The 21,203-nt window shown below is 39.9% G+C and overlaps 3 protein-coding genes and 1 long non-coding RNA gene across 5 annotated transcripts; 1 reads left to right on the top strand and 3 right to left on the bottom strand.

The window, feature by feature from the left end:
* The first annotated feature begins 890 nt into the window (after nucleotides 1-890).
* On the top strand, nucleotides 891-2,980 carry LOC126599653 (protein-L-isoaspartate O-methyltransferase 1-like). 2 transcript variants are annotated; one of them, XM_050266053.1, is made up of 4 exons: nucleotides 891-1,192; nucleotides 1,608-1,935; nucleotides 2,102-2,266; nucleotides 2,556-2,980. In XM_050266053.1, exons 1-4 carry the CDS (start codon nucleotides 944-946, stop codon nucleotides 2,804-2,806), a joined length of 993 nt encoding a protein of 330 aa, XP_050122010.1. In that variant the 5' UTR covers nucleotides 891-943; the 3' UTR covers nucleotides 2,807-2,980. The 2 variants fall into 2 exon arrangements, with proteins under 2 accessions (XP_050122010.1, XP_050122011.1); XM_050266054.1 differs by having other exon boundaries at nucleotides 897-1,192; nucleotides 1,665-1,935.
* Nucleotides 2,958-5,548, bottom strand: LOC126599654 (28 kDa ribonucleoprotein, chloroplastic-like). Its single transcript, XM_050266056.1, has 4 exons — nucleotides 4,848-5,548; nucleotides 4,637-4,738; nucleotides 3,444-3,725; nucleotides 2,958-3,253 (listed from the first exon to the last, which is right to left on the bottom strand). The coding sequence occupies exons 1-4, from the start codon at nucleotides 5,286-5,288 to the stop codon at nucleotides 3,188-3,190; spliced, it is 891 nt and encodes a 296-aa protein (XP_050122013.1). The 5' UTR covers nucleotides 5,289-5,548; the 3' UTR covers nucleotides 2,958-3,187.
* Nucleotides 5,549-5,707: 159 nt separating this feature from the next.
* Nucleotides 5,708-7,578, bottom strand: LOC126599652 (putative pentatricopeptide repeat-containing protein At5g37570). The gene has a single exon (XM_050266052.1). It carries the CDS (start codon nucleotides 7,518-7,520, stop codon nucleotides 5,817-5,819), a length of 1,704 nt encoding a protein of 567 aa, XP_050122009.1. The 5' UTR covers nucleotides 7,521-7,578; the 3' UTR covers nucleotides 5,708-5,816.
* Nucleotides 7,579-18,059: 10,481 nt separating this feature from the next.
* LOC126600940 (uncharacterized) lies at nucleotides 18,060-20,305 on the bottom strand. Its single transcript, XR_007615624.1, has 2 exons — nucleotides 19,355-20,305; nucleotides 18,060-18,649 (listed from the first exon to the last, which is right to left on the bottom strand). It is a non-coding gene; the product is annotated as an uncharacterized LOC126600940 (long non-coding RNA).
* Between the last annotated feature and the right edge of the window lie 898 nt (nucleotides 20,306-21,203).

A 21,203-nucleotide genomic window follows, 5' to 3' on the forward strand; every position in this document is an offset into this window, starting at 1 on the left:
TCACGGTTTAAACCGACACATAAGGAGGTAGTAAGAACAAAAGCTAGACTAAATGCTTGAGTTTTTTTCTTAATTCACTTTTCCTGTTGTAGGATGCAGTGCAAGGGAGCAAAATGGACGAGAGAAAAAGAGAGATTCTACCTTGGCATTTGGTAATTGGAAAACTTTACCACACAAATCACGTGTGCTCTACATTATACATGCTTGTTTGATCCCCCAAAGCATGAAATAAAATTGGGCACCGCCTACCATGGACCACCATATAAAGACATGGGCTTGGGTTAGCATATGGGTTGGCCCAAGAACCAAACTAGCTAGGCTTGCAATAGAGGATGATTAAAATTGGGCTGGACCAAACTGGCCCAAGCTCAATTTTTTGACCCGACTAAAGTTGGGCCGAGTGCATTTTCACTGTTGTATTGCCCGTCCGTAACGGTTTTGGGATTTGCATTTTCGTTCGATCAAGATTTAACCCTGACCTCAAGTTGCTTTGTTTGTTTGTTAAGCCTCGTTGCCGGTTGAAGAGATTCCGAACGGGTTTTGGCCCAACAAATCATTTCTACATCTGGGGCTTTAACAAATCCAGCCCAAAATCTAACAAACAAAATGGCCCAACAAACTTGACCCAATGTTTGTGGGGCATAAGTCGGTGATCCCTTTCCCCAAATCCACTTAATCAATTAATCCGGACTCTTGAAATTTGATCCAACTGCTACAAACAGAAGGATCCTTTAAATTTTAGCAGTTGAATCAAATTTCAAGAGTCCGAATTAGATAATTGAGTGAATTTGATGGAAGGGATTGGGAGAGTATCCTTCCTATTGGAAGAAGCAGGGTCGGAACACACGTGTAAAGTGGATTCTTGGCGGTGAAAGAAGAGAGAAGAAAGAGCTGGAGAGCTAGAGAGAGAGAGAGAGAGAGAGAGAGAGAGAGAGCGTGGCAAATGAAAAGCAGTCTTTTTTTATCCCCTGCAGCAGCAAGAGCAACAAGACGTATAGGCCACTTAGCTTATGGTTCCCGCTATCCAGCGCACACTGTGCAACACCGCTTAACCTTCACCGCTCTCTCTCATCGCCATAGTCGTCGTCACACGTTCGCACTCCTTCCAACCACCGCTCTGTCCTCCTGGCCCCTCCTCCAAAACCCTAATTTCCTCACGGGGAACCGTAACTCCCCCTTCCGCGGAATGGAGGTATCTCTCTCTCTCTCTCTCTCTCTCTCTCCTTCTCTGTAAACAGAGCATTTGAGTTTCTGGGTTTTTGTCGTTTCAGCTTATGACCGTATAAAAAATCAATCTTTTTGTTTGTATTGATTAGTTTCTTATACTTTTTTGTCAACCCATTAGAGCAAAATTTCATTTGTTATTGGTAATAAGCTGGTTTTTATGAATTTTTAATCGTGGTATTATCTAATTCTTGTAGTTTTTATTCCCAAATATTGTGGATTTTTGATCATTTTAGTCTTCGATTCGAATCGCTTTGTTGCTTGTTTGTGTTTGCAATCTGATTAATGATGGTAGGATTTGGATTTTCAACCTATTTCCGATGTGGGTTCTTCTTGTTCGTGTTTGATTTGAATCATTTTTTTAGTTTTGAATCTTTTGACAGTGGAAACAACACCGAAATCGGGTTTTTCTTTTCGCACTTGTTTTGTTTAATTTGCAGCGACACTGCTCCGGGAGTAGCATTAATAGGAACAAGGGGATGGTGGATCATCTGAAGAGTTATGGAGTGATTAAATCCAAAAGGGTTGCTGAAGTGATGGAGACTATTGACAGGGCTTTGTTCGTGCCTAATGGGACCCCGCCGTATGTTGATTCTCCCATGTCAATAGGTTATAATGCCACCATTTCTGCACCTCATATGCATGCAATGTGCCTTCAGTTGTTGGAAGAGAATCTGCAACCCGGAATGCGTGCTTTGGATGTTGGCTCAGGCAAGATTGTCTATTACGTGTTTGCAGATAACACATTCGCGTAAATGAAATTCACGTTTTGACGTTTGAATGCCATGGAAACCGGAATAGTTTGCAATTGATATGCTTCATGTTGAAGGCAGTCATAGAGATCCTGACACTTCCTTTCATGTATTTTGTTTTGCAGGGACGGGATACTTGACGGCGTGTTTTGGGTTGATGGTTGGGCCGCAAGGCCGTGCAGTTGGTGTAGAGCACATTCCTGAGTTGGTTTCTTCTTCAATTACGAATATTGAAAAAAGTGCTGCCGGAAAATTATTGAAAGAAGGTTCCCTTTCTGTGCATCTCGGTGGTATGTTTCTGAAACCCAGGGTCACACCATTGGAATTGAAACCAAGTAACGAGAAAAATTGCTCAGCTGTAGATTACTAGTGTGTTTATGCACCGGAAACAAAACACAAGCGTTTCATCCAATTTGTTGCCAAAGTTTGGCTGCCATGCACATGATGTATCGAGTATTACCACTCGCAATGCGTCTTTTTTTCCAGAAAAAGGGAAAAATATGCATCATCTTAAGACATGATTTTACTCGTGCGGAATGTTAACTACTTGTTTTATTGATTCAACGATTATTCTTGCAGATGGACGGCAAGGTTGGCCGGAATTTGCTCCTTATGATGCCATCCATGTCGGCGCAGCTGCACCAGAAATCCCGCAACCACTTATTGACCAATTGAGGCCGGGAGGCAGAATGGTGATTCCGGTGGGAAACATATTCCAGGATCTGAAGGTTGCGGACAAGGGCTTGGATGGTTCAATCAGCGTCCGGACTGGAACTTCTGTTCGGTATGTTCCTCTCACAAGCCGAGATGCTCAGCTGCGAGGTTCTTGAGGTGCTATAGTTTTCACCTAAACGTCATAGCCACGATCTGTGTACAGATAAACTTTTGCCTGTTGTTTGTACTATATTTACCCGTCGCGACGGTTTTGCTTAAGATCTTTAGTTCTTGGGATGAAATGATTTCAGTGTCATGCAATACAAATGAAAATATAATGCGTTTCAATTGCTCCATGCTTCATAACAAAATGGTAACCACAACAGCTGTTCCCCAAAATTAATGGAGTCAAAACTTGGACACTACGTATCGTTTCGGACTCGAACAATAATCCTACAAGTAGGAACCACAAAAAACCATCGCTGAAAACCGGCTAACATATAACTCATCTGAAGAAAAAGGAACCAAAACGGAACTTAGGTTTCATCCCGGCTGCGTCAATAAGGACTGCGCCTTTGTCTTTCTTCCGCAACATTTACTCTGATCGCCCTGCCATCGATACTCTGCAGCGCAAGCCAACTCAAGTAAGATGGTATTTACGTCGCTAAGCAAAATCGAGCAAACGATACCAACCGTAATTAACTTAACTCCTGTCATGACAACTTCCGAATTTGGTTTATCTTTACATGCATGATGCATCCGAATTACCTAAACAAACTGTACATGAAGGTGGAAAATGTAAACGCTTAATACCTGTCCATCGAGCGCACCAATGGCATCATTCATTTCGCTTTCACTGGCCATGGTAACAAAGCCAAAACCACGGGATCGTCCAGTTTCTCTGTCAAAGACTACTCGAGCCTCCACAACGCTACCATGTTCACTGAAAATCTGCTCCAGTTGAGGAGTATCCACATTCCATGGCAGGTTACCGACATAGATTCTAAAAGCAGATTCAAATGAACGGGGTGGGCGTTCTTGGCGTGTTCCTCTTGGAGCAGCCCTGTTGACAGTCAAGAGCCTTCCATTTAAATCCTGTTCGAAGCATAAAACCACAAAAAATTAGAAGCAAAGAACCCTTAAAACATACTATATAATCCTTTTATTAAAAACTGATATAATAGTATGGAAACATTGAGAGCAATACACTTGAATAATACTCTATTCATAAGCGCCAGAAGTCGAACATGCGAGCTAGACATTGATTGGAACCTATGAGCACCATACTTTAGTGTATTATACATCCGGGAAACCTGCTGAGCACTTCTCAAGACATACACGAAAGCACATATTGGAAGGTTTCAAATAGATTCACCATAAAATAAGTGAACAATACTATTCTATGAGTATGAGGTACTTTAACACCAACCCAAGGGAGAAATTGCCAAGAGAATGGCAGAACTGATTTGGCTACATGTAATGCCATAGACATTGGCAACTTCATATGGCTTCAGTTTATGCATTTTGCGGGAAAAAAAAATGAGACTAAACTACTTGTTCGACATTTAAAATAGCTAAGGTGCTAAATTTTAGCACTGCAGGTTTGGGGGAGAAAAACAGTTTGGCAACCCAAAATTTGTCTTTTGTGCGCCAAATTTTAGCATTTGGCAACTCCCCATTGGAGTTGGTCTAAGGACACCTAAATTCGTATCAACAATGTACGAATCACCTTGCAGGATAGACATAAGTATGACCAATTTCTCACGAATACACTGAATTTTTTACTTAAACCTGTACCCCAAAGCGATTCATTATCACTTACCCTCCACAAACATAGGCAATGTTCATCCATCATTTCATTGTAGTTTACTTTATCATATCAAAAGATTATATCTTTCTCGAAATATATCGAGTCTTATTTCATTTCACATTCATGCCATAACAATATAGAAATCAACATCACTAAAAGAACCAACTTCGAAAACCGAAATCTATAAGCGACTTACATAACGACTGAACAGTTCCACAGCCTTATCAGCTTCCTCAACAGTGCTCATGGTCACAAATCCAAACCCACGACTCTGATCAGTGTCCCTGTTGTAAATAACCTACGAACAACAAAAACACAAACCAAAAAACCTCAAATTTCCGAACACCATCAAAACCGAAAGACACAAGCTTTTTATAAAACAAATCCAAAGAAGTTCAAAACCTCACCTCAGCAACCTCGACGATTCCAGCCCTCTCAAAGAGCTCAGCCAATTTCTGACTATCAACATCAAAAGGCAAATTCCCAACAAACACCTTGGCCTCCTCCGGAGGATCGACATTCGACACCTCCTCTCTCTCCTCAAAGACCCCTTCTTCCTCACTTCCCTCCGCGCCGTCAATGGTGAGCGTGCTGTCTTCCTGACCCCAGTCCGAGGTCTGGGCCACAAAGGCGGCGACGGAGGAGAAGTGGGTTTTTCTTCCGAGGGACAGCGGCAGCGAGAAGAGCGAGGAAGGGGTGTAAGAGAGGTGGAGCTTGATGGGTTTGGAGGGAACTGAGAGAAATGGGTTGGAGGTTTTGGCGGCGGAAAGGTAAGGGAGGGAGACGCATGAATCCGCCATCGATAAGGACTTGAATAGATTGGAAGTTGCAGAAGAAGCCATAGCCATTTTCTGTGGGAGAGGAGAGGGAGTGAAAGGGTTTTAGGAGGAGGTGTGAGAGGATAAGGGTGGAGGGAGAGGTGCTAGAGGAGTTTGAAGGAAAGAAGGGTTATTGGGAAGAAAGAGGAGAGAGGAGGTTTTGTTTTATGGGCTTTGGGATGTTGAAGCAAAAGTTGTAAAACCCAAGGCCCAATTTGTGATGAAATTGTGGGTTGAATTTAAAACTCAATCTATTCAAAAGAAATAGAAACAACATGAATAGGGCCCCATAATGTTATACTGTAACTTTGTAAGTGATTTCGGGTTTGTTTGAGAGTGTTTCTATAGAAGTACTTTTACTCGTAAGCGGTTTTGGTATTTTAGAAGTTTCACCAAAGGCCTCAAGTGACTTCCTGGTTTTCAACACCCTAAGAAGAAACACCATCGTGTTGACAACGTAATTCACGTCTGTCATTGGCGGCACCAGCAACATAAAGTGTGCATTATAATGCAATTCAATGAGAACAGCATGCCAGAATTCGACCATAGAATTGCTATCTAAGTTTGGTTTGTCGTTTGAGCTGCATGACCTTTGCTAATTTCAACCCAACTGCACCCAGGAAGCTTAAGCGCATTTCTCCCGTTCATTGCTTCCCGCACTTTCCTAGCTTCATCCCATTGTTCTTTCGACGCATAGATGCTTGAAAGTAGCATATAATTTCCAGTATTCCCAGGTTCTAAAATGAAGAGTTTCTCAGCAACACTTTCTGCAATCTCTACATTTCCATATGTTCTACATGCAGCAAGAAGGGCTCCTAATGCTCCTGGCTGTGGGCCCATAGGCATTCCTTTGACCAAATCGCAGGCCTCATTGAGTTTCCCAGCTCGTCCCAGCATATCAACTATGCAAGTATAGTGATCAGCATCAGGCTCAATGTTGTAATCTTTAACCATGCTTTCCCAGTACCTCATTCCATCTTCAACAAGTCCTGCATGGCAACAGGCCGTGAATACCCCAACAAATGTAACCCGATCAGGTTCAATATCTTCTGCCAGCATTCTCTGGAAGATCTCCAGCGCTTTAACCCCATGACCATTTGAAGCAAGACCTGTGATTATTGCACTGTAAGAAAAAACATCTTTTTGGGGGTTCTTCTCAAATATGGCGCATGCCTCTTCCATATTCCCACATTTGGCATGCATGTCAACTAGTGCAGTAAGCACTTGTTCATTCTGTTCTATGCCTTCTCTATCCACATATGTTCCAATCCAGTTCGCCAGATCTGCACGACCCAACTGTGCCAATGCAGAGATCACCGCTGTCATGGTGAAAGCATCTGGCTTTACTCGTGCCTTTTCCATTCTCCGGAAAAGTGAAAGCGCTTCACTTGGCCTCCCATTTTGTGAATACCCGGATATCATAGCCGTCCAACAAATCAAACCTTGCTCAGGCATTTCTTCAAAGAGACACTTAGCCTTATCCATAAGACCGCTTTTAGTATACCCCACCAACATTGTAGTCCAAGAAACAGCATTCCTCTCAGGCATCCTATCAAACACAGCCCTTGCCGAAACCAGATCCCCGCTATTTACATAACCCACAACCATGGCGTTCCAAGATATCACATTTTTTCCTAACATCCCCTCAAACAAAACCGAAGCACTCTCCATATCCACCCCACCTCTCGCATGAGCCCCCAAAACCGCATTATAAGAAACAACATCTCTCTCGCACATTTCATCAAACACCTTCCGCGCCCTCAACACCTCCCCACATTTCCCATACATATCAATCAAAGCGTTCGAAACCGGAACACAAAACCCAAAACCCATTCTCACAATGCGTCCATGGACTTCAATCCCACCACAGAGATCACTCATCGCAGCGCACGAATTAAGCACGAAAGGGTACGTATAGTTATCGGGTCTAATCCCAACCGAGACCATCTGCGAATACAAACTCACCGCCTCGGAACAGAGCACGGAGATCTTAGAGAAAGCTCTGACAGCGTGGTTGAAGAGGGATAAATTTGGGTTGGGGAAAGAGGTGAAGACGAGGTGGGTATAACGAGGCGAGGAGGAGAGAGAGGCGTAGAGAGAGATGAGAGTGGAGACTAAGGAGGCGTTCCCGTGGAGGTTTGAACGGAAGATGTGGGCGTGGATTTGTTTGAGGTGGCGGAGCGATGTGCAGGATTTTAGCAGAGAGGCGGCTCCGTCTGCTCTGTTGTTGGGATGGTTTTTGGCGACCGTTGCTGCGTTCATCTCACTTCTCAGAAATTTCGAAGTTCTTTGGTTTAACGGCTCTTTTCTCTCTGTTCTTTCCCGGTAAAAAGAGAGCGTAAGGGTATTTCGGTCTTTTTAACCATGTGTGGAGCCTCATGAACTCACTTGGATGGTAAGAATTTTGTTGATGCACAAAACCGGAGGTCTTGGAACAACGTAAATTTGACTGTGAATCTGCAAGGAATGTAAATGACACAAGATGTATCGTGGTTCACCCCAAGGTTTGGGCTACGTCCACACTGATTGTATTTATCTGATTGTATGTATGGATTATAAGGGTGATGGGGAGTCCTCCAGAGAAGGAGAGAGTTTGAGAGAGCCTCTGTGTATGTAAGAGGTTTTGAGAGGGTGAGGGAACTTAGAAGTTGGCCTTAGAAATGGCTTCTCTAATTGTGAGGGTGAGGGTCCTTTTATAGAATAAAAACTCCTCACTTATTACATATTTGCCCCTTCCTTTATCACATAATTACATTTAAGTCCCCCGAGTATTTGTACCAGATCTAAATACGAGGCCCTAAATATGGTATAAACAGTAGTCCCCCAAGTCCATAGTCAAGAGAGTCTTTTGGCTGGAGACTTGAAATTCAGTCCATGTGTGGGCCGAAGTAACTAGATGTTGTCTTGAACTGATGTTCGATATGAGGCGGTGCTCAATCTAAAATGATGCTCAACTAGAAGTAGCACATGCTGCTAGGCTGCTTGGCTCGTGGCTTATGTTGCCTTGATTGGCTTGGCTTGTGGCGTTGAAGGTGAGAGAGTCCCTTTTATAGAATAAGGGCTCGCTCCTCAATACATGAATGATGGGCTAGAGTTGATGCTCTCTAATGATGGTGAGGGAGTCCCTTTTATAGAATAAAGGCTCACTCCTCAATACATGAATAATGAGCTAGAGTTGATGCTCTCTGATGATGGTGAGGGAGTCCCTTTTATAGAATAAGGGCTCGCTCCTCAATACATAAGTGATGGGCTAAGTCCCCCAAGTATTTTTCATGAGTGCTCTCTAATGAAAGTGAGGGAGTCCCTTTTATAAAGTAAGGACTTGCTCTTCAGTATATAGATAATGGGCTAAGTCCCCCAAGTATTTTTCATGAGGCCCAGTTGAGGCCCAATATATGATGTATAGTGTAGTCCCCCAAGTCTTCGGTCAATAGAGTTTGTTGGCCGGAGACTTCAAATTGAATCCATGTATGGGTCGAAGTGGCGGTTGTTCGGAGGCGGTATTTGTATACCCTGCACTGAAGCTTTATAGGTGAAGCTTTGCAAGTGAAGCTTTAAAGCTAGAGCTCTGTAAATGACGCTTTTGAAGTTAGAGCTCTGTAAAGTAAGCTTTTGAAGCTGATTGACATGAGTGATGCTCATGAATGTTTATGTTGATTGACATGAGTGATGCTCATGGATGTTGTCATGAGTGATGCTCATGAATGTTAACATGAGTGATGCTCATGAATGTTTATGTATGAATGACATGAGTAATGCTCATGTATAATTTGGAGTACTGGGCGTACTTTTGATCACCTGATTGGTGGCATGAAGGAGAGTACGGGTTGTACGTTTCATCCCCTGGTTGGTGGCATGAATGGCTAGTTGCCAAATGATATTAGAGTACGGGTTGTACATTTCATCACCTAGTTGGTGGTATGAATGGCTAGTTGCCAAATGATATTAGAGTACGGGTTGTACATTTCATCACCTGGTTGGTGGTAATAGCGACGGGTTGCCGAATAATTTTTTGGAATACTGAGCGTACTTTTGATCACCTGGTTGATGCTAATAGCGGCAGGTTGTCGAATAATTATAGAGTACTAAGCGTACTTTTGATCGCCTGATTGGAGCTATTTTGGGCTTATGGGCCTTTGCCATTTACACAACATTCCAGCCCATTTATTTTGGGCTTTGCCCTTTTTTTTTTTTTTTTAATTACCCTCTGATGGGTTTTATACATATTACCCTCTGATAGGGTTTATACAGATGTTTCTGAAAGATAAGGAAAATAAATTACATCATTCTGATGGGGTGTTTATTTCTTGCTTTTGTAGTGTTTTTCTGCTGCACTTTCTCTGTCTCTTCATCTGGCAGACATAAGGAATCATAATAATAGGAAGATCTTTTGCTTTTCTTCTTTTCTCTTTTCCTTTTCTGCTTTTCCTTTTGCTTTCTCTTTTTTCTCTTTTTCACTGCACTGTAGGTTTACAGCATGGGTGAGTGCATGGTTGGAGTTCGTGGAGGACCCGTTGGTGGTGCCCGTGCCACTGCTAGTGGATGATTGATTTTGCCTGTTTTTTGATGATGGTGTCTCTTTCTTTTTGAGTTGGTGGTCGACACATTAATTCGTCCGGGTTTTGTTCGCGCTACCTTCGCCATAGTCACCTAGAGCAATACAAGCTTTCTTGGTTTTGTTCACCAACGAGATCAGGTTCTCCCTTCTTGGGACACATCCAATCTCTTCTCTTCACTTCAACGTCTTGAGATAGTTCATCACCAATGAAACTTGGATAATTTTTCTTCTTCTCAACAACCCTTTCGCTGAGTTGAAGCAACTCAGAAAGCTGCTTCTTGCAGATGTTTCTAGAATCTCTCTACCAGGCGGTTTCTCTCCTTCATAAAAAACAATGGGATCCAGCGCATAAAAACAATAATATTCGCACTATACCCCCTGTATGTGCTGCTGCTTCAGATCCCTTAAGAATCACATAAGCTCTATCACAAGAACCTCGGAGATTACAACCACCGCAAACCTCCCCTTCATCCAGTCTCAAATGGAATCTCAATCTTTTTTGTTGAATTCACAGCTTTCCGGCAAAGATTGGGACGGTGGTTGAGGTGGCGGAGGAGCATAAAATGTTGCAAAAAACCCAACTGTTTGATGTTTTCCAGGGTGTTTCCTGCTAGGCTGTTGTTTCACATGGAGATTTGGAGCAGAGAGGTCGGGAAATTTAGTGGGACACCTCCGGAGATGGTGTTGTTGCTGGCGTCTACGTAGTTGAGGTTTTGAAGAGAACCCAACTCGGGAAATTCGTCGCTGAGCAGGTTCCCTTGGATCTCGAGCTGCTGCAACCCCGCCAGGCCGTTCAAGCTCCTGATGTGACTTCGCCTCCTGTACATCACCTCCTAATGCGACTCCACCTCCGAGCCAAGCGCGAACCCAGCCGGCATTACCCCGGCTCCGACCGTTATCAACTGCATCAGCTTCAGCATCAGATTCATAGGCTGCAGCAACGGCGACCAGGGAGGTTCATTGCTCGGCGGACCTGAGTTTATATATACGCCGACTCTTTGCCGATGTTTCGTTTTTTTTTTTGCTCCGACGGAAGGAGACAGAAGAGCTTCGTTTCTTCAAAGCTGATACCAGGGACCTGAGGAGCTGCCTGAGCTGAGCAGCAGAGGGTAAAACTTCTTCCGTGAAGTAAAAAGCTTCAGATCTAATCCAGGCATTAGAAATTTCTTCTGAGATTATCACTCACTCAGGCGAAATGTTGGTGCAAAAAAAAAAAAGCACCAGAAGTCGGAGAATTTTGAGAATTTGGTGGGAATTTAAGCAGGAAAAAGTGCTTCTGATGGTTGGAACTTGAAAGCTATGGAGGGAGTTGGTGATGCACGTTCTGGTTGGGTTTGAGAAATCCGAGGGAGGGAGAGAGATAGAGAGTCAGAGACATGAAAAGATGCGGTGGTGGGATGGAAAATGGGTTTTTGCAGATTTTTGCAGATCCACGGTGGAGGTAAAAAAATGAGAGAGGACTGACACAGCTTTTCGTGTTGTTTCCCACAGACGGCGCCAAATGTTGATGCACAAAACCGGAGGTCTTGGAACAACGTAAATTTGACCGTGAATCTGCAAGGAATGTAAATGACACAAGATGTATCGTGGTTCACCCCAAGGTTGGGCTACGTCCACACTGATTGTATTTATCTAACTGTATGTATGGATTACAAGGGTGAGGGGGAGTCCTCCAGAGAAGGAGAGAGTTTGAGAGAGCCTTTGTGTATATGAGAGGTTTTGAGAGGGTGAGGGAACTTAGGAGTTGGCCTTGGAAATGGCCTCCCTAATTGTGAGGGTGAGGGGTTCTTTTATAGAATAAGGACTCCTCACTTATTACATATTTGCCCCTTCCTTTATCACATAATTACATTTAAGTCCCCCGTGTATTTGTACGAGATCTAAATACGAGGCCCTAAATATGGTATAAACAAATTTCATGCATGAAATTTCTCATTTGGATGAATTCACTTATTTTATTTCTTATTTGAACTCGATTTATTTTAGTGAATATGATTTTTCGTCTATGTTACGGGTATCATTATTTGTATATCTATAACTTTACTGTTTTTTTTTTCAATTATTTTATATGAAAATTGTCAGACATAAATAATATCGTAATGTAGCAACAATACACATAGTCCCAATTTCTCACAACATACTTGATGTTCGAGTGTGAATTCCTTCCTTTTTAGTCAATGTCATATTTTACATCGCTTTATTTTCTTCAATTTTCTCTCCTTGGATCTTTATTTTGTCTTACATCGTCACTGTGTTAAGATTTAAATTAATGAAGATTAACTTAAATGTTTAAACTCGGATCTTCAATTCATACCAAAAGAAATGAGGAGAAAAATGTATAAGAAGGGAAAGAGAGTTATTTGTTGCAACCTCTAACTGACTTAGCATGTAATGTCAAGCATAAGGACATCGAAATAAAGTGATGCAAAAAAAAAAAAATTATATCAAAAGCAAAACAGTAGAACTTTCATGACTTAAATGTCGGCAGACAATTAAGCATCTTTACACCATCCATGAACATATGAAATCAGCACAGACAATACAACAATACATGTGTTTACTTCAGTTGCTTAGGACATCGCATCCGCTCCGTTACACCCGAGTTCAAATCCTTTGCTTTTTCATAGTTTATAGAAATTTATGATATCGTCTTATCAGAGGAGGGGATTGATATTGCTGAGTAGAATTATGCTCAAGCAATTTTTCCAAGAGGATACCTTGAGGGGAAATTACCATGACACCGATGACCCATATTATAAGGTCTCTCACCACATTTGAAAGGAAGAGGGTTTGCCTGCATGAACAAATAGTTCCCACCAAACAAGTCATTCATGTGAGCCTGCCCATGCTTCAGTCTCTTCAAAGCTTTGCTCCACGAAACTTTAATCCTACTGAAAACCCTAGCTTTTCTCCTCAGGAACCTTCTCAATCCCTGAATCCGAACCCTCGGCCGCCTTCCGGTTAGCTTCCTGATCTTGGACCAACCCCTTATCTTCTTGAATTTAATTGCTGTGTTTTGCTGATCTGTTTCTTCATCAAAGAGACCTTCGTTTCTCAGTCTTTGGTAAGCGAGTTCCGAGACTGAAGCCATTTCAAAGTGGAAAAGGTTATGAGCTAGAAGGAGTTGTGAGAGGAATTAAATCAGTGTTTTTTGTTTTAGTTTCTTTAATTCTGTACAATTTAAAGTGAAAGAAAGTAGTTTGCAATGAATGCAGCTGAAATATTTGGTAATGATAGTTAAAATTCCGTGATAACTTAAGGTTTCCTAGGCTTTATCATGCTACAATCTTTTGTGATATTTCTCTTATAATGTTGAATGATGTTTTAAGTTCGAATTTCTCATGCCCCATTTATATGATAATCAAGAAAAAAAATATTTTGTCAAATAGTCTAGAGTATGCAATGTTATCGAACTATAATATTTCAACCACACGTTTAAGTAATAACTTATCAGACTAATATTTAGATTGATAGTAGAACGTAACATACATAACTATCTAACAAAAAATTTCCCATGGTTATTTGGGCATAGTGACGGTTTTGGGCATGTGCAATAGGTGCTCTTGCACAGGACTCCCAATGCTAAAGGCCCCCTAAAAGATGGTATCATTTACATATGTACCAACTTGGTTTGTGGCAAAAAAAATTCATCAATTTTTCTAGATTCTGCATGTGAATAAGAGAAATATTGCCTTCATATGCATAAGAGAAATCATTGTATGTTTTTAGTAAGATTATGCCCGCTTTGCTCTAAATTTTGTTTTCATCTATTTGTTTCATGTTTCTTGTTGATTTAAACTATAACTCAAGTAATAATTCTTCATTTAGATCCTTTATTAATACAACTGTAGACACATAAATTAGTTTTGCACCAAAAATATTTGTATAATGGTCTGTTTATTATCTTCTTACATGACCCCTAAAATCTAAGAGCCGTCCCAATCTAGAAAGTCAGACGAATCAGGATATATGCTTGTAACTAGACGTAATTTCGTAGAGCCGCTCAACCTAAACCATCCCCACCCTTAATTTATATGAAATAGACTTTCATGGCCCAGAAAGTTGAAACCAACCACATGCGAACGCACCAACGTCAATATCATCTTCGATAAGCATAAGTGCACAGGTCTAATATATATATATATATATATATATATATATATATATATATATATATATATATGTTGTAAAATCGACGGTGGGTGTAGTGGAATAAATGAAACAAGACACAAAATTTACGAGGTTCCTCTACAGTCAGTGTGACTGGAGTACGTCCTCGGGGCAGCAGTGGTGCTTTCATTATAATCTAGAATAATAGGAGTACAAAGATAACTCTCTTTAATCTACCCCTCATTTTCTCTTCTTCCTCTTCTTTCCTCTCTCGCTCTCTTCCTCTTCCGTAAGTCACCCAACTCTTCTTCTCTTCTTCAAATATATAAACAAAAGAAAGCACTATTCACTTTACAAATTTTCCACAAATGAATAGTGAAAATACTGTGCATAAATAGTAACAAACTATTCATGTGGCCCATCCACATATTATCACAACACTCCCCCTTGGATGGCCATAAGTCTTCGATTGATTTGTTAAAATCTTGATCTGTTTTTGGATGCTCCCCCTGATGAGTATCTCCCCCTGATGAGTATCTCCCCCTGATTTCAAATCATTTAGGCTGATCACTGATCATTCTGCTTCAGTCTCTTAGCGGGGAGAGTTGCCGAAAGAGGTGCTTTACTTGTTGTTAACTTTCCACAGGCTTTTTCTTGAACTGGGCTAGAGGACTTTCTGCTAGACTAGCATCGAAGATCTGAATTTACTCCTTTTATCTGGAGCGGAATTTGATTCAAGGGTGGTGGACACTTGATCTTGAATCGGACTTGTGATTTCTTCAAGGACCTTCGAGGCTTGATCTTGAATGAAATTGGACCATGAGGAGCTTCACGTGACAAGTGTTCTTCGGCTTAGTTGGGGATGAATCAACACGTGTTCATTGCACTTGTCTCCACATGCTTCAATGTATCATTTTCACTTTCCTTACTTGCTCCCCTGGCTTCAGTAGTATTTTCCCTGGTTTTCCCCCATGCATGTGTGGCATCTTCTCTTGTAGGATTTGTCCCCTGATGCAGGAGTGGAATGCAAACCCTTGCATTTGAATGGTTCATCACTTCTTGGTGACTGGAGACCCAGCTCCAACCGTTGAAGATGACTACTCGAGAGCAACACTAGGTAAGCAATCAGGAAAGGTTCCAGGCAGTCGGTTCCTTACCGGGAGTTTGAGTGGAGGTTCCGACATATTGCTTTCTTTATCCTTGTCTTTGCAGGCAAGAACATGGACAAAGGAAAGGACAGGGAGATTGCATGATATGAGATAATCTTGCTCTGGTCCCTGAAGATATGTGATAATCTTGCTCTGGTGTGACATGTTTGAAGAGGTATTCTCGGAGAGGAAGAAAACTGAGTATTTCCAGATGCTATGTTGAAGATGCATTCTCGGAGATGAGGAAGAGTTAGGTATTCTTGCAGAGTTGCGGGTCTGCCTTGTTATGAAGAACAGAGATCGACATATATAGAGATTTCCCAATAGCAAGTGGTGGTGCTGTGCTTTTACTCTTGTCAGCAACTGTGGTGTAAATAGAACAGTAAGATTTACGCGGTTTCAACTTTGTCAGAGATCTTTGACAAAATTGCACGCGACATCTGAAAAAGTTGGGATTACGTCTGAAAAATGCCAACGAACTTTATTCAGGAAAATCTGGCTTTTGAAATTCGGAGAGCGGTGCCTCTTCGATCTTTGAACAAGTGGCTCTGCTGCCTCTTCTTTTATAGAGACATCAACTGTGTTCAAGAGTATGCTCAGAAAGTTGCTGCCTGTAGAAATTTCCTCTATCTTGCACTTCTGAAATTTTATTTGACCTCTGTTTTTCCTTCATCATTTCTGAAAAATGACTTGCCCATCTAACATTTGCTTAGATTTGAGTCTTAGGAGTGATACAGATGAGCATGGTCAGGATAATATATGGCGCCCGTCCTTCTCATCTTCTAATGGTCCTCTTACGGTTGGGGACTCTGTGATGAAGAATAACATAACTGCTACTGTGGTAGCTAGGAATCTTCTCACTCCAAGGGATAACAAGATCCTTTCAGAACGGTCTGAAGAGTCGGCCGTTCAAGACTCCTTGGCTCTCAGTGTTCAGTGTGCTGGCTCTGTGTCCAATATGGGCCAACGCCTACTTGCTCAAACTCGCCAAGTTGAATCATTGATGGCGGAGGTGGCAAGTCTTAAACAAGATATCAGAGGGCTCAAGCACGAGAATAGGGTGTTACACGTGCTTGCAAATAGTTACTCTACGAGCATGAAAAGAAAGCTCGTCCAACTGCAGGAATCCGAAAGTCGGATTCAAAGTGATCACCAGAGGTTCGTTGCTAGATTCCGAAAGCAACTGATGCCTTCCCCTTCTGGTGTTTTGCTAAGTACTGGGGTGCCACATGATCAATCTCCAGTGCCTCCCCCTTCTGGGGTACTTCCGAGTACTGAGGCTTCACATGAGCAACCTTTGTGAAGGCTCCATCCTGTTTGTTTGTTTTAACTCATGTGTATGTATATATCTGTAATTTCTTGGAGATATTAATAAATAAGCTTTATTTCATTCAATGTATTGTGCCAAATACAATAAAGCATATACTTCACTAAGATGTGGTACTTCTGGACCAAATATTAATTTATCTTTACCCTCACGAAGATAAATGATTATTCTTAGTGTCTTCATCATATGAGTATTCAACTCATAATCTTCAATCCATATGATTCTTTTAATATCATAAATATCATGGATAAGATTCGTGTTGGTAGATTGTTCGATCTGCAGCTCGAGACAATAATTCCTTCAACACTTTATAATTTTTCTAGACTCTTCAGGAGTCCCAATTTAATATCATCAACTCTTCAAGAGTTATAATTTAATGTCATTGACTCTTGCAAGAGATTTTAGTATGTTGCAACAATATCATAATGATAGTACTCACTAAGGCAATTTATATCATCCATTGATATTGAGTACATATTTTATGTTTTACCCTTCGGGGGCTTACTTCAAGCAATTTGAATCCTTCAGGGATTTTCTACATTTCATGACACATTTTCCTTTGGAATTTATACAGAGCAATTTGCTCTCATGTATACTTGAGGGATTTACTTATGGAGATATGATGTGGGCGACTCACAACCCTTCGTATATAATTCTCCATTTATATGAACTCGTTTACAAGAGTATAATTTCAGGTTTCAATTAGTAACCTTGTGTCATATTATGTGAGTGTATTACACTGTATTACAAATGCCCATATGTAACCTTCTTGGTTCAACATCTTTTGGCTATTTGTATTGTATTCAAATATATATAGGTTCATTTGCCCACGTTCTTACAAAATTGTAATGGAATTGCCTTTCTCCATTTTTGGCCAATAATTTTTCTTTTGTCGACGAACAAAAGAACGTGACTCAATATTAACACAGCTCATTGATGAATTTAGTAGCTACTTGTAAAAACCAAAATTACCATTGGTTATCATCAATCCGTGATCCCATATTCTCATGTGCATGCGCATGCATAAAAGCTTTTCATTTCTTTGGATATCCATTGCCTCTTCAAGGGCATTACACTATCTCTTCCAGGATAGTCATAGTTTAGAGAATGCGGATCATAACCTCTTCTTGAGCGTTATAGAGCTTGGATTTTAATCTCCACTTCCAAGAGTTGAGTCATTTAGAACCTATACGTCAATCATGCTTCATGCATGAGACATCAATATTCCCATGTCTGTGGATTATCATATCTGGGACGTGTATCCATACGGCGACTGTCATGCTTCTGGCATGCAACAGTTATGCTTCGGGAATGCAATAGTTCAGTAGTGCCATATTATTATTCTTTCGAATAACTGAACCTTTTGAGTCTAAAAATCTGCCACGTTTCAGGCGTGCAACAGATAAATCATTTACTGTCTCATTATTTTTTGTCCAACAGGGACATCAATTCTTGTAGGCACATTTGCAGTAAGTATATGTGATTTCATCACTTTTGTTGCATCATTCAATTATTCTTACTTCATTTTCATATTGATTACTTCGTGAATCAAAATAAGACAAATTCTCTTCGTTCTTCTGGAACGGTCTTATTTTCTCCCCCTAATGTCAGGAAAATTGTCTTATCAAAATGACAGTCCGCAAACCATGCGGTAAACATATCCCCAATCAAGAATTCCAAATATTGAATGATAGATGGTGTTCAACATCAATGCCTAATCTGCAATGATGCCTCATTTCAGTACGTTGTGGCAGTCTTACAGGCACATAGACAACACAACCAAAAACTCGTAAATGTATAATGTTTGGTTGGTTCCAAACCCGAGTTGTACTGAGAAGTATTGATGGTCGGTAACATGTCTCAACCGAATTAATAATGCATCATGTAAAGTTTACATGTCCCCATGTAGAAAATTGGCAATTTCGTTTTCATGAGCAGAGCACGAGAAATCAATTTCATTCGCTTAATAAAGGCTTCTGCTAAACCATTTTGAGTATGGACATAAGGAACTTCTGGTCCTTATTTAATAGTCTGTAAACTGAGACTCTTATGGGTTTTATTACAATTAAGTTAAGGCACTGCGGCACTTCAAACTTACGGTACTCATCTAGGAACTTCATGTCCTGATCTTCAGGATCAAGGGACTTCATGCCAGATCCTTTTGTATGATGGAACTTCGGGTCCAATCATTTTATATGATGAGGATCAAGAAACTGCAGGTTCTGATCTGATCAAGGAACTTCAGGTCCTGTATATACTCATAGTAACAAAAGATAAGTACAATAAATAAATTAAAGCAATAGGCGGTAATTCCAACCATAGTAAATAAATTGCATTTAAGTAAATAAAGCTTGTGACAAGGGCTTTAATTCAGCACCATTCACATAAATCAAAACTTAAAGCAGTAGGTGGTAAAACCGTCCATGATAAATAAATTGCTTTAAAGTAAATAAAACTTGTGACATGGGCTTTAAACCAACACCATGCACATAAATATCAAAGCTTTAAAGCAAAGGGTAATAATTCTACCCACTGTAAATAAATTGCTTTAAATAAATAGAGCTTGTGAAAGTGTTTTAAGCCAACACCATTCACATAAATAAATATATATTTTCGTTTCTTATTCATTCACATGGTGCTGTGTACCATCCAATAATATTTGTTCTTTTCTCCTTTTGTGACAACATCATGCACCAAAAATCCACCTTTCCAATTTTTTTATTTTTATTTTTTATTTTCAGAATGGTGCAACTCACTTCCAAAACCTTTTTGTTTTCTTTAAATAGTCCAACCGACACACCATCCATTTGCTCCCTTTTTCAATTTATATATGTATATTTTTCTTTCTTTCCAACTACCCAAAATAATCACACTTTTCTTTGTCTGCCACTTATAAGAAGATCAAACCGTTAGATTTAACTCAAAATTTAGTATGATATGGATAAGAAGATACCAAACAACTTTCGTGAAGAAACAGTTTCGAGCTGAGCTTCTGAAAATGAAGGTTTGGTACTCATAAGATGGCTGTCCAGTTTTCTGCGGAAATGGAAGCTGAGTTGAAGTTTCAGTCATCTACGACGATCGCACCGTTGACAATTTCTGAAATTTGGATATGTTCTAGGTACTAGGCGGACAAACAACTTTCAAGAAGCAAGTATTTCAATCGGATGTCAGGAAGTTGGAGTTCAGTGGCTATTTACATGGCTGCCAAATTTTCTGCGGATTTTGAGTCTGTAGTATTATTTCTAAGATATGGAATGATTTAACCGTTGGATGGTTCTGGAATTTTGGTATGTTATGGGAGAGAGGATAAGGAACAACTTTTATGAAGGAATGGTTTCTGTATGAGCACTGGAAGTTGAAGTTTCAAAGCTCATATGATCGTCGGATTTTCTGCCAATAATAATGACAATACTTATATAACCACATGTATATTTACTTTAAGAAAATTAGTCATTTAGAGATATGAGAATGAAATGAAAAGATTTTCTTATCTGTGAGATTCCAGCCGATAGATGTGAGAGGTAAGTAGTGCTTTCCACCGACATGAGAGCTTCTCGTGCTGATAACGTGTTGTAAAATCGACGGTGGGTGTAGTGGAATAAATGAAACAAGACACAAAATTTACGAGGTTCCTCTACAGTCAGTGTGACTGGAGTACGTCCTCGGGGCAGCAGTGGTGCTTTCATTATAATCTAGAATAATAGGAGTACAAAGATAACTCTCTTTAATCTACCCCTCATTTTCTCTTCTTCCTCTTCTTTCCTCTCTCGCTCTCTTCCTCTTCCGTAAGTCACCCAACTCTTCTTCTCTTCTTCAAATATATAAACAAAAGAAAGCACTATTCACTTTACAAATTTTCCACAAATGAATAGTGAAAATACTGTGCATAAATAGTAACAAACTATTCATGTGGCCCATCCACATATTATCACAACAATATATATATATTTTCGCAGGTCTAATATAAGCTTGGTTAAAAAATTGGAGTTTTAACGAAAAATCCGTGATACTGTTTATTTTAACGAAAAATCATATTTTTACACTAAAATGTCAAACTTGATACTTTTTACTTTACTCTTTATTTTGCCTTTATCGTTAAAACTCAAAGTTTTCAAGTTATTTTCATTAGTTTTCCTTTTAAAAATACTTTTAAAAAAAATTTGCCCATAAATGCTTTAAAAAATATATTAATTTTTTTAATAAAAATGCAAGTGATTCTTGAAAACACGTTTAATTCTTTTTTGTCACTTCTTGGAAGCACGTTTAATATATATATTTTTGTCAAATATAATAAAAAATAATTTTGAAATCGCTTTTAATTATTTTAAGGACTTTTAAACAGGTTTGTAAATTTTTAACAGAATTAAAATAAACAAATAGATAACGGAAAGAAAAAAAAGAAAGCCCTATGGTTATAATCATGAGAAATACATTAAAATGGCTTCTTTCTTTTGCAAAAAATTTCCCATGGTTATTTGGGAATAGTGGCAGTTTTGGGCATGTGCAATAGGTGCTCTTGTACAGGACTCCCAATTTTAAAGGCCCCCTAAAAGATGGTATCATTTACATATGTACCAACTTGGTTTGTGGCAAAAAAATTTCAACAAATTCTCTAGATTTTGCATGTGAGTAAGAGAAATATTGCCTCCATATGCATAAGAGAAATCATTTTTATGTTTTTAGTAAGATTATGCCGGCTTTGCTCTAAATTTTGTTTTCATTTATTTGTTTCATATTTTTTGTTGATTTAAACTATAACTCAAGTAATAATTCTTCATTTATATCCTTTATTAATACAA

This window comes from Malus sylvestris, chromosome 14 (genome assembly GCF_916048215.2).
Source record: "Malus sylvestris chromosome 14, drMalSylv7.2, whole genome shotgun sequence".
NCBI lineage: Eukaryota > Viridiplantae > Streptophyta > Magnoliopsida > Rosales > Rosaceae > Malus > Malus sylvestris.